Genomic DNA, 12,775 nt, shown 5'->3' on the forward strand with positions numbered 1-12,775 from the left:
ATTTGTTGTTCTTCGAGTATATATAAAAAGTTCATTGGTTTTTTCATTGGGGTGTGTGTGTGTAGGGGCAGAATTGTGAGGAGCCAATCCATGCCTGCATCAGCAACCCCTGTCAGAATGGAGGCACCTGCCATCTGAAAGAAGGCGAAAGTAGCAACTTCTGGTCCGGGATTCTTAAAATAATTCACTTTTGTTTTATTTTCCAACCTAAAAATACATCTGAAGAATGAGAAAACAGTTGGTTAGAGGAAGATTTATGGGCAGGAAAAAATAATCTGCTTATTTCACCGAATAAACACTGAACCCTCCGAAAACAGAGATGATTTATTAACCTTCAAACAGCAAAGACCTTTAAATTCAGCCTGTGATTTTTGACATTTTCAAATGGATTTCCATGAGTTGTCCTGCTGCTAACAGCAGCTAGGACATCGAGCAGATGTGGCCTCACAGTTGGACAGCTTGACGCCTGCCTGCAGATCTTAACCTCCAAGACAGACACATGAAAATCTTCATTCATTCATTCATTCATTCATTCATTCATTCATTCATTCATTCATTCAGTAAAGTCATTCTAGAACATTAATTCTACCATTTTCACAACTTCAAAGGACTGTTTGGGGGTTAAGACATGGTTTTAAGATTGAAGTCAGAACTGGGTCAGGGTCAGAGTTGGGGTCAGGGTTAGGGGTCAGGGGGTTAGTTGGTGGGTTACAGTAGGGACCTGGGGATTATATTATGTCCATAAATGTCCTAACAGAATCTGTCTTCATCTTCATTTGAAGGTGTGTGTGTCCAGAAGGCTTTGAAGGAGACACATGTGAGATCAACATCGACGACTGTGAGGATAACGACTGTGAGAACAACTCCACCTGCGTGGATGGAATCAATAACTACACATGCATGTGCTCACCTGAGTACACAGGTATGACTTATGTGTGTTGGACTGACCATGTGTATACAATGACCAGCGTGGGAGATTTGTCAGACTCTAGAGGTCAAAATACAAACTACCAGAGTTAAATGTCCATCCTTCCTGTCATATTTCCAAATTCTACAATAAAAGGGGCAGATGACTGCTGCCAATTAATATTAACAATACTGAAATGAAACTATCCAGCCTGTTTGTCAGTTCAGAGCTGCTTTAGAATCACGACAGAGCAACATTTTATGACCTGTGGAGATGCGGAAATATGTGATTATGTCAAAAAGACACATAACGAAAGAATACATTTGTGAAACGAGCCTCCGACTTCTGGTAATTTCAGCAGAACAAACCCAAATGAGCACCGAGGGTGTGAAAACAAGCAGAAACTGCACCATGACCCATGTGTCTGAACTCTGGCTGCTGCTTTGTCTGCTTTTACTCTGAATGCTAACCTTTGTGGCGCTGTTCTTTCTGTCTCTCTCTCTCTCTGTCTCTCTCTCTCTCTCTCTCTGTCTTCTGTCTCACTTTCATTTTTTCTGTCTTGCTCTGCTTCCTGTTGTCTGTGTTTTATTTGTTTGTTTTCATGGCTGCAGCTGCTACCAATGAGGTGGAGAGAGGTTAGTCTGCTCTTGGCTCTGTCCCTCCTGTCCTACCTCCTTTTAGTATCCTTTCCTACTTTTCCATCTCTCCTGGGCTTTTTTCATGTCTCTCACAAATGTGCACAGATTCAAGGTTATAAAATGTTCCAGGTCAGGAGTGACTGTAAATGAACGTTTTCCAGAGTTGTAAAGTTCTTCTGGCTCTCTGTGTGCTTGCATGGATCTTTTCCAAATGACATTGAAGATTTCTTTGAATGTGAAGATGGGAAACCTACACACACGAACACACACAGTAGTGCATTTGGACATGTTTGGGTGATGTGTGTGTGGATGTGTCCACAGGGGAGCTGTGTGAAGAGAAGCTGGATTTCTGTGCTCCTGAGCTGAACCCATGTCAGCATGACTCAAAGTGCATTCTAACCCCCCAGGGATACAAGTGAGTCCTCTGACCTGCTGCTGGGAATTGTGTGTATTTGTGTGCATCTTTGTCTGTATACATCCAAATAGAGGCAAGATTGGACATTTCAGTAGACATGAGAACATTTGTCCTCCAAACTTTGATAGTTGGTTTAAAGGTTGAGACTTGCTTTTTGGTTCAGGTGGGTTTAGGTGGTATCATGATGTAAACTAATCAAACACTGAAATACAAATGTGTGCTTCAGATGTGAGTGTCCTCCAGGATACGTTGGCGAGCACTGTGAGCTGGATTATAACGACTGTGAAGACAACAAATGTCAGAGTGGAGCTCAGTGCATTGATGCCCTGAATGGATACACCTGCGTCTGTCCAGAAGGATACAGGTGAAATATAAATCCATCAGGAACTTAAATAGTTATCATGAATGTATTGAGGAGCTTATTTACTTATAATCCTTATATTGTAGCTTGTGGTGGAGAAGGAGCTCCTCCTTGTGTTTACTTTTGTTATTTTAATTAAATCAACATTTAAAACTCTCAGGAAACAGTTAATGATTAAATCATCAGTTCAACCTGTTTTTGCTTTTTCTGAAAATATTTATGACATATATATAAAAAAAAATCAGGTTGTCTAAGAAAAGCCCTAAACACTGGTGTGTGTGTGTGTTTTCTTGTTTTAGTGGTTTATTCTGCGAGTTTTCTCCCCCCATGGTCCTTCCTCGCACCAGCCCCTGTGACAACCACGAGTGCCGTAACGGTGCTCAGTGTGTTGTAATGGGACCAGACCCCAGATGCCAGTGTCTCCATGGTTACGAGGGCGAGCACTGCGAGACGCTCGTCAGTGTCAACTTCATGAACCGTGGCTCTTACCTACAGCTTCCTTCCAGTCTCTTGTCTCCAGAGACAAACATCAGTCTCCAGGTAGAAGAGTTGCCTCAGGGGTCTCCTGCCCCTCATCTTGTGGAAGATCTGATCTAGATGCTCTCTGTGGTCTTAGATTGCCACTGATGAAGACAGCGGAGTGTTGCTGTATAAAGGCGACAATGATCACATTGCCATGGAGCTGTACAGGGGACGCCTCAGGGTCAGCTACGATACTGGCTCTTACCCCCCCTCTGCCATATACAGGTACATGCTGCTGTGACATTGTCCCGGAGACTCTCTGATCCCCACTGATGTCCCCTGACTCTATCCCCTCCCAGTGTGGAGACAGTGAACGACGGCAGCTTTCATGCTGTGGAGTTGGTGGTGTCTGGCCAGACTTTGTCTCTGTCCATTGATGGTGGGCCTCCGAAATCAATCAACTCCCTCAGCAGGCATTCAACTCTCAACCTGGATTCTCCACTTTACCTTGGAGGTAAGGAGCCCGATCTGGAAGGTGTGTTTATGCTTTTTCCCCACTGCAGATGCTGAAAGGGGGGTAAGTTAGTCAGTAGTTAGTAGCCACATATAACTTCTAAGTATGGCCTGATGTCATCTTCTCCAGGAATGCCAGAACGTGCCTCAGCACTGGGGGGTCTGTCGTCATTGCAGCACAGCGCAGGAGGACGCAACGGCACTGGTTTCCACGGCTGCCTCCGTAACCTGTACATCAATGGGAAGCTCCAGGACCTGGCAGCTGGACTGAGGCCCGGGACAAGTGGTTCTACCAGCGCTCAAAGCAGCAGCAGGCAGTGGCTGGGCCAAGGGCTTGAGCCAGGTTGCCAGCCCTGTCAGAGAGGCTCCTGCCTCCAGGGTGACTGTCACCCCACAGGGCATCGGGGCTTCACCTGCACATGCCACCCAGGCTGGACAGGAACACTGTGTGACCAGCAGGTCAACAACCCATGTGATGGCAACAAGTGCGTGTTTTTTGTGTCACTATTTCTGTCCAATTAAGTATTCATTTTATTTTTTTAAACCGTTTCTCTATCTTTACTTTACTTGTGTCTCCATCTTCAGGTGTGTCCATGGCACCTGTCTTCCAATCAACTCTTACTCCTACTCCTGCCGCTGCCAGCCGGGTCATTCTGGTGTTCTGTGTGATGAGCAGGACCAAGATGGCACTAATCCCTGTAGCCTCTCTCACTGTAAACATGGCAAGTGTCGGGTGTCAGGCCTGGGGAAGGCATACTGCGAGTGTAACAGCGGCTACACCGGCGAGGCATGTGAACGAGGTGAGTTCAGCTGACAAGAACATTCCTCCTACCTTTGCATGATTTTCTGAAATCAATCTGCCCAAAGCACTATTCTGTGATCTTCTGCTCTGATGTCTTTGAAATGTTAACAGCTCCTCAGTTTTTGCAGTGTGTGTTCCTAACATTGGTCATGTTTGTGCTTCTAACCCGCTGATTTCTCAACTCAGCATCTCCTGAGCTTCCTCTTAATCCCTCGCAGGGGAACACTCAGGTGAGACCACCTGGTCACCACTGTTTCCTCTCACTTCTCTCATCCTCTCTTTCATGATAATATCATTCAACTACTAATAAGCTGTCAATGAAAGTGAATGAAGCGGCACATTTTACAAAAAGGCAATGGCATTATTTTGAATTATAGAACATCACAGTGCATCCTCATCCACTTCTGCCGAGTTTCTTCTGTTTCATTTCATGGTCTCCTCATGAACAAATATAGGTGGGCTCTATTCAGAATGCTATGGATGGCTCCTAAACACTCTGTCACCTTCTCACACGCACAGAGGTGGCCTGCCGAGGGGAACGCGTCCGAGATTTCTACCAGAGACAGCAAGGCTATGCGGCGTGCCAAACCGAGGAGAAGGTCTCCCGCCTAGAGTGTCGGGGTAGCTGCCTGGGGGGCGCAGAAGGTCAGGGCACTTGCTGCACCCCCCTCCGCAGCAAACGCAGGAAATACACCTTCCAGTGCACTGATGGCTCCTCTTTCGTCCAGGAAGTGGAGAAAGTGGTCAAATGTGGCTGTACAAAGTGTTCCTCATAGAAAAAGAAAAAATATTCAAGAGACAACATCCTCAGCAGCTCCACCCCCATCCTGTCTGCCTTATTTCATCTGTCTCCCTGACCCAACCCACCAACCCTTTTTTTACCCTTAAAGAGGCAAAAGAAGAGAAAGAACAAAATTAGAATTTCTTTTCTTGTCAGTGTTGGACTGATGATTGATGCTTCCTCAGTGGGGATGTTTGAATTGTATTGTAAAGTACAAAAAACAGACTTATTTTTATTACGAAGTGGAGAAAAAGACAAAAAACACACATACTCACAAGAGTTGACTTTTCCCTTTCTTCTTGTATTGGTCACGGTGAAGATGTGCTGCATCGTCTCTTCCCTGGAGGAATCAAAGGTCACCGACGGCTCTTCACCTCCTGCTTTCAGTCTGTGCATTCGTAACCTTATACTGGTAGTAGCACAGACTCACCACTAGGAGGAGCTGCGCTGGGAACAGGAGGGCTGTAACACCGGAAACCACCACTGTCGTCTCTCATATCAGGCCTCCGCCCTCAAACCTGTTCAGGATCTGACGCACTGTTTTTATTTTATTTTAGATTTTTCATTTTTGTTTGCGTTTTTTTTTTTTTTTTACAGCTACTGAACACAAACACACACACACACACACACACACACACACACACATCTCACCTGTAGAACTCAGTCACACCTTGTTAAATATACGTTTCCCTGGTTATTCACCCCTGGTCAAGAGCAACAAGTATTTATTGTATCATAAATACCTGTACTTATTCCGTAGATCCCCTATGTATCAATCTGATTCTTTAATATATATTAATTTATATTTGTCCTTATTTTTGTATTAAAAGACATAATCTGGCAAGATAGCTAAACTAACAAAATGGTGTCTTTTATTTTGGTTGAAGAGATTTTTTTTTGATCACTGAAACTATTGTGCTTGCCAGAGACCTTAGTTACATTATAATCTGCAAATGTGATGTGACGACATTGTATATTTTTGTCGCGTTTCCTGAGAGTTTGTACTGTGCCATTACCAGAAGATCTTTATATTAGAGTATAAATGTGTAGATAATTTCCCTTGCCAGTGTACTTCACATACAAACCTTGTGAGTAGCATTGACCCTAGAGGATGCTTAGAACTGTTTTTACCTTTATAATAAATTTATGCTTAAGAATACTGTGATTTTTTTCTAAATGAAACTACTTTGTTAGCCCCCTGGTCTCCAATGTTAACATGTTGCTGCTAAGTTTTTTTTACCGTAGACTTGGATCCTGATCTGTATGTTAAATAGAACTTCCTGCTCCTACTGTACAGGGGCGCCTTGTGTAACAGATAAATATTTCCCCCTCCTCTACACATGTGCATTGTGCTTTCTATTGCCCCTACTCTTCATTCTGAGACTAATGTCAGTTACCTGACTGATGTTTGTTTATTAAACACAATATTTACCTCACACTCCTCACTTTTGCCTTTTTCCACATAGACACCAGGTTAGAATGATGTCAGACCGTTCGTTCTCTTTAGACCTAAACATAATACATGCAAATAAGCTATCGAAGTGGTTGAAGAAACACAATTTATTTCAGTTTCTGGATCATTTTCTGTTTGGGCCCAACTGAGCTAACATGATCCTTGATATATTTAGCATAACACATCGGAAATTATTTTAGTTTTCAACCAATTTTTGTTGATCAAAAGAAACCCTTATGATACATTTCACATTTAATCCCACAGGAACCACTGAGGTAAGTCTACTGAGAGCAGCTTCATGGTGAGAAATGGTATTCCAGTTCCCTCCCACTGTCCAAGATCACGAGTGTCGGATTGATGGGAGACTCCAGAACCCCTCAAGAATCTTCTTTGGTATCACATTTAAAATCATTTGCTCTTTAATGCTCCACCTTTAAAGGTTCCTGTTTCCTATTACTCTTCTTCACATCTATTGTCATGGGATCTGAAGAGATGGGCTTCCCTCCAGGCTCCAAAGATTGAATTGGAGCCAGATGCTTCTTTAATTTGGTGAAGGTTGAGTTAAATTGTATTTTTTGGAAGAGAAGATGATTACTTTTTTACCTACTTGAATTATGAAGAATTGATGACTTATTTAATTTGCATGAACAGTCTTAAATATGTTACATTAAATATGGACATGTTCTTCACATGTTCTCCTGGTGCCGTCATTGGTTACTCTCTCTCAAACACCCACACACATGCACACCCACACACACACTCTCTGAAAGACAATTTAGTCTGAGTCTTATGTCTCCAGCCAACCTAATTTGAATGTTTCCTGTGTGTGTATGTGTGGGTGTGCATGTGTGTGGGTGTGTGTGTGTGCGTGTGTGTGTGTGTGTGTGTGTGTGTGTGTGTGTGTGTGTGTGTGTGTGTCTTTTGTTTGCTTTCATTTCATTTGTTGAAGTCAGTTTTGAAATTCTTGATTTTGGGGGCCGCCTGAGTTTTTCTTCTTGGTTCTGTGAGACTGATGATGCTCAGTGACACATTAATAGCTGATATGATGTGAAATTAACTGGAGGAGTTGAAGCATCAGGCCTTGTGAGCTGTTGAAGTTGTTCAAGGCTCATTCTGAAGGTTTCTGTCGAACCTGCATCAGTCACTGCTTTTACTCTCACACATTGGAGAATGTGAATAGATTTAGGCCATTAACGAGCTCCCATGGTGACTGCAGAACACGACGTTAATGCAGCGACCTCCACTCGAATGACATGAAAAATGGAGATGATGAAAGAAAGGAGGTCACTCAGTCAATATTAATAGATCTCACATCAGATCTCAGAGAATGTAACTGCTGCAAATGGAAAACATCTTATAACAACCAACAACGTTTGGTAAATCAAAATCAAATCAAAATCAAATCAATCTTTATTTATATAGCGTCTTATACAATCAAAATTGTTTCAAGACGCTTTCCAGAATCCCAGGGCCTAACCCCAGACAAGCAACAGTGGCAAGGAAAAACTCCCCTTTAACAGGAAGAAACCTTGAGCAGGACCAGGCTCATGTAGGGGGACCCTCCTGCTGATGGTAAGATGTTATAACCGCATTTATTATTGCTTGAGGAGACTGCATATACGTGGGAATGCTTCCAGCGGTATGTAGGCTACAGACCCGTTGCTCAAGTCTCCATCCTTCCTCCATGGAAATATCAGTAGACTTTCTAGACCTTACCATTTATTACTGCATAATCTGCACCAACAAAGGTGCCCTTGAGCAGAAACCAGGGACAAAGAGGCTCCTACCTAAGGTGCATAGGTGCTCAATAAAAGTTCACCATTGGCACTCTTCTGACATCTTACATAAAAAAGATAAAACAGTTATGAATGTATTTTGGCATTGGTATTTTTTTCCTCAGGGCGTGCTCAAGAGTGCCCCTGATAAATCTTCTGTTCATTAATGTCATCACTTCGTTTTTCTCTGATTTTGTTTTCAGAGATTGTAGATGTGCAAATTATCTACATGTGCTTTATCTCCAAACTTGGGCTTCATTTGTCCAGACCTGCCTGAATACACCTCTGTGATTCCTCCTGCCTATAGTTTGTTTTTAGCTTGTCTTAACCATAAAGGCCTAGGCTAAGTTTATTCCTTGTGTGGGTCCAGGGTTCTGACCAGTGTGGGTTTGACACAAATGTCCTATTTGTTGTCAATTCTGATTCTGGTTCAAGATTCTGGTCCTCGGTGCAGCAGCCTGGTGGTGAAACCACGTAACAAGTGCACACATTTAGATGCCCCCTGGCATGTTGGTTGAATGGGCCAGGGTAGCATACTGTCACATATAGCAGGTCACAGTGGGCCTCTGTTTAAGTGTTTATCAAAAAGGGAGTGGAAACAGCAAGGTTAGCGGAACGATTGGATAAAAAGCCAAAATCTAGCCTACACATATTGATCCCCACCGACGGATTTAAAATTGAGATTTGTTTTTTTTACTAATCAAGTTTATATGTTAAATAGCACTGGGAAGAATAGAGTGTGCAGAATTATTAGGCAAATGAGTATTTTGACCACATCATCCTCTTTATGCACGTTGTCTTTCTCCAAGCTGTATAGGCTCGAAAGCCCACTACCAATTAAGCATATCAGGTGATGTGCATCTCTGTAATGAGAAGGGGTGTGGTCTAATGAAACGTGAAAACTTCCTTTCCTTTGGCAAAATGGGTCAGAAGAGGAAATTGACAGGCTCCGAAAAGTCAAAAATAGTGAGATATCTTGCGGAGGGATGCAGCACTCTTACAATTGCCAAGCTTCTGAAGCGTGATCAATCGAACAATCAAGCGTTTCATTCAAAATAGTCAAAAGGGTCGCAAGAAAAATGTGGAAAAACCAAGGCACAAAATAACTGCCCATGAACTGAGAAAACTCAAGCGTGCAGCTGCCAAGATGCCACTTGCTACCAGTTTTGCCATATTTCAGAGCTGCAACATCACTGGAGTGCCCAAAAGCACAAGGTGTGCAATACTCAGAGACATGGCCAAGGTAAGAAAGGCTGAAAAACAACCACCACTGAACAAGACACACAAGCTGAAACGTCAAGACTGGGCCAAAAAATATCTCAAGACTGATTTTTCTAAGGTTTTATGGACTGATGAAATGAGAGTGAGTCTTGATGGGCCAGATGGATGGGCCCGTGGCTGGATCGGTAAAGGGCAGAGAGCTCCAGTCCAACTCAGACGCTAGCAAGGTGGAGGTGGGATACTGGTATGGGCTGGTATCATAGGCTTGTGGGGCCTTTTCGGGTTGAGGATGGAGTCAAGCTCAACTCCCAGTCCTACTGCCAGTTTCTGGAAGACACCTTCTTCAAGCAGTGGTACAGGAAGAAGTCCACATCCTTCAAAAAAAACATGATTTTCATGCGGGACAATGCTCCATCACACACATCCAAGTACTCCACAAGAAAGGGCCTAAAAGAAGAAAAACTAATGACATGGCCTCCTTGTTCACCTGATCTGAACCCCATAGAGAACCTGTGGTCCCTCATTAAATGTGAGATTTACAAGGAGGGAAAACGGTACACCTCTCTGAACAGTGTCTGGGAGGCTCATGTTGCTGCTGCACGCAATGTTGATTGTGAACAGATCAAAACACTGACAGAATCCATGGCTGGCAGGCTTTTGAGTGTCCTTGCAAAGAAAGGTGGCTATATTGGTCACTGATTTGTTTTTGAATGTCAGAAATGTATATTTGTGAATGTTGAGCTGTTATATTGGTTTCCTTGGTGAAAATAAATAATTGAAATGGGTATATATTTGTTTTTTTGTTAAGTTGCCTGCACACAGATATCCTCCTAAAATAGCTAAAACTAAAAAAGCCCCACTCCAACTCCCAAAAATATTCAGCTTTGATATTAATGAGTCTTTTGGGTTCATTAAGAACATTGTTGTTGTTCAATAATAAAATCAGTCCTCAAAAATACAACTTGCCTAATAATTCTGCACCCCCTAGAATTGTTTTACATATGCAAACTCATGCTTCCTGTTTTCATATTTAGCCAAACCAAACTATTATTAGAGCATCTGCAGCTACAGTTGGCATTATAATCCCTTACATTTCCACACCCTAAACAGAGGGATTTATAAATAGATATATATTTTTTAAAAATACGTAAAATCATTGCATAACAGGATATGAAGCAGCAACTTTTCATGGGAGTCCACATTCCCACTCCAGAACAGACAACAATCACATCTGGTGTTTTTGAGGGTTGTCATCATAAAAGCCTCTGTGTTCTCACTTTAGCTGCCATGTCTTTCACGGGAACATTTACAAATTATTTATGTTTGTTTCTTTCAGCAGAGAGAGCAAAGAGAGCAAAGTGCATTCAGCGAGATGCGCGGCTGATGGCTGCTGATGTGAGATGGTTACATAATCCCATTTCTAGAGAGTCAAACTCATTGTTGCTGGTTCAGTTCTTAAAAGAAGCCTCACAGCAAAAGGTCATTTGTGGTGTAAGAGGCAGGTTTTTGTTTTATTGCTACAATGTTTTAAGTTGAAGCTGAACAACGCTGCAGAAAAAATTCCATACTTTGACCAGGGTGATCGAAATTCCAGTTACATGTTTACAAGACAAAACATTTCAGCTCCGTTGTTTTATCATCTCTGGATTGATATTGCTGATGGATTTGACTGTATTTACTTCAATTTATCCTTAGTGTGACTTACTTGTACCGAAGACTGTTGACATGGTGAGCTACCTTAAAATGATGACATTAGAATATTCAAATATCTGAAAATATTACAATGAAGAACACATCATTTGGCTTTGTTTTCCCCCTTTTTCGCTGAACGTTCTTATTGCACATTTAAATCTGAGTTGCCTCACTTAAATCGGAATCTGTGTCAGTCCATCTTTGTTGGTACCTTCCTTCGGGTCCGTACCCTGTTCAGAGTTCCTGTGGGTCCACACAGTCGCAGTGGTGTTCCCGCTGTCCTCGCTCCCCCGGGTTTTCGTTGTATCGGACCTCGGTCTCAGCTTCACCGAGCTATCCTGTTTCAAATGTCCGACCTCATGGATGCTCATCACCGTCTCCATCGCCGCGCACACAGCGGGGCAGCAGCCACCTGTCCGCCAACGGAGCAAGCGCAGGAAAGCGTCTCTGAAGTCCGCGTTAAACGCGTAGATAATCGGATTAAGGGACGAGTTGCTCCATCCGATCCACACGAAGACGTCGAAGGTCTTCTCACCGACGCACAGAGATCTGCGCTGAGTCCCAGGAGCCCCTGGTGCGGGACAGAAAGGCAGCGCGCAGTTCAGGACGAAGAATGGCAGCCAACAGCAGACGAAGACACCCATGATGACGCTGAGAGTTTTGAGGACTTTTGTCTCTTTTCTGATGGAAACTTTGAGCTCAACGTGCGACTGATTGAAGTGCAGAGAATCAGCCTGATACGAGTCGGTGCTGATTTCTGAGCACAGGTGGGGGAATGGTTCCGCCGCATCCGAGCGGCAACTCTGTGCGTGCTCCGCCGCACGCTCCAAGGAGGATATCATCCGGATCTGTATCTGTGCTATCTGGTAGATCCGCGTGTATGTAACAATCATGATGGCCACCGGGATGTAAAAGCTTATGAGGGAGGAGGAGATGGCATATGTGCGGCTCAGGCTGGAGTCACAGATGCCTTCAGATGTCCCACCGCCAGGCGCTAAATCCTCCGCAGGCGGGTAGCCGATCTCCGCCCGGTGCCAGTCCAGCTGGACAGGGACGACGGAGATGACCACTGAGACGATCCAGATCACCCCAATCATAACAGAAGCCACCTTCCTGTTCATAGTCCTCTCATAACGGAACGGACTGGAGATGGCCCAATACCGGTCCACACTAATGACGCACAGGTTCAGGATGGATGCCGTGGAGCACATGATGTCACAGGAAAGCCAAGTCTTGCAAAAGGCTCCAAACGGCCAGAATCCGGCCACTTCCGCCACGGCTTTCCACGGCATCACCAGCAACGCGACAAGGAGGTCCGACAGAGCCAGAGACACGATGAAGATGTTGGTTACTTTGGCGCGCAGGTGTCGGTAGCGGAAAACAGCTGTGCATACCGCGAAGTTACCTAAAAGCGTCCAAACGATGAGAAGCGCCAAGACGGAGCCCGTTAAAGCCCGATGTGCAGGAGGGTTCTCCCGGCTCTCGGCTCGAACCTGTCCAAATCCGGTCGTGTTACTCATCACCCGCTGCGGTGTGTCCGAAACGAAGACCATTAAAGCCATTCACAAAGACCGATAAAAAACATTCACAAAGAAGAAGCGGGGCTTGTGTGGAGGGGACAGTGTCCTCTCCACGATGCACGTCTGCACGACTGCACTGAGCGCAGAGCAGATTTCCTGAGGACCACGTCCACCACAGGATGGTCCTCCCCGATGACAACACAGCAGCAGCAGCAGCACTCAGAGATCCCTCCTC

The 12,775-nt window shown here is 44.1% G+C and overlaps 2 protein-coding genes across 3 annotated transcripts in view; one reads left to right on the forward strand and one right to left on the reverse strand.

Annotated features, from left to right (window-relative positions):
- slit2 (slit homolog 2 (Drosophila)) overlaps positions 1 to 6,315 on the forward strand; it is a 64,531-nt gene extending 58,216 nt beyond the window's left edge. Inside the window, exons 27-37 of one of the 2 annotated variants that reach the window (XM_057036331.1) lie at positions 66 to 163; positions 783 to 922; positions 1,867 to 1,960; positions 2,187 to 2,324; positions 2,621 to 2,861; positions 2,938 to 3,068; positions 3,143 to 3,297; positions 3,427 to 3,781; positions 3,882 to 4,096; positions 4,285 to 4,328; positions 4,618 to 6,315. In XM_057036331.1, the coding sequence (XP_056892311.1) occupies positions 66 to 163; positions 783 to 922; positions 1,867 to 1,960; positions 2,187 to 2,324; positions 2,621 to 2,861; positions 2,938 to 3,068; positions 3,143 to 3,297; positions 3,427 to 3,781; positions 3,882 to 4,096; positions 4,285 to 4,328; positions 4,618 to 4,710 (1,704 nt within the window). In that variant the 3' untranslated portion in view covers positions 4,711 to 6,315. The remainder of the gene's footprint in view (positions 1 to 65; positions 164 to 782; positions 923 to 1,866; positions 1,961 to 2,186; positions 2,325 to 2,620; positions 2,862 to 2,937; positions 3,069 to 3,142; positions 3,298 to 3,426; positions 3,782 to 3,881; positions 4,097 to 4,284; positions 4,329 to 4,617) is intronic. The other variant, XM_057036330.1, reaches the window with a different exon arrangement.
- A 4,496-nt stretch (positions 6,316 to 10,811) lies between these two features.
- On the reverse strand, positions 10,812 to 12,593 carry LOC130528025 (D(1A) dopamine receptor-like). The gene has a single exon (XM_057036917.1). It carries the CDS (start codon positions 12,580 to 12,582, stop codon positions 11,194 to 11,196), a length of 1,389 nt encoding a protein of 462 aa, XP_056892897.1. The 5' UTR covers positions 12,583 to 12,593; the 3' UTR covers positions 10,812 to 11,193.
- Positions 12,594 to 12,775: the final 182 nt, after the last annotated feature.

Source organism: Takifugu flavidus, chromosome 6 (genome assembly GCF_003711565.1).
Source record: "Takifugu flavidus isolate HTHZ2018 chromosome 6, ASM371156v2, whole genome shotgun sequence".
NCBI classification, from domain to species: Eukaryota; Metazoa; Chordata; class Actinopteri; order Tetraodontiformes; family Tetraodontidae; genus Takifugu; species Takifugu flavidus.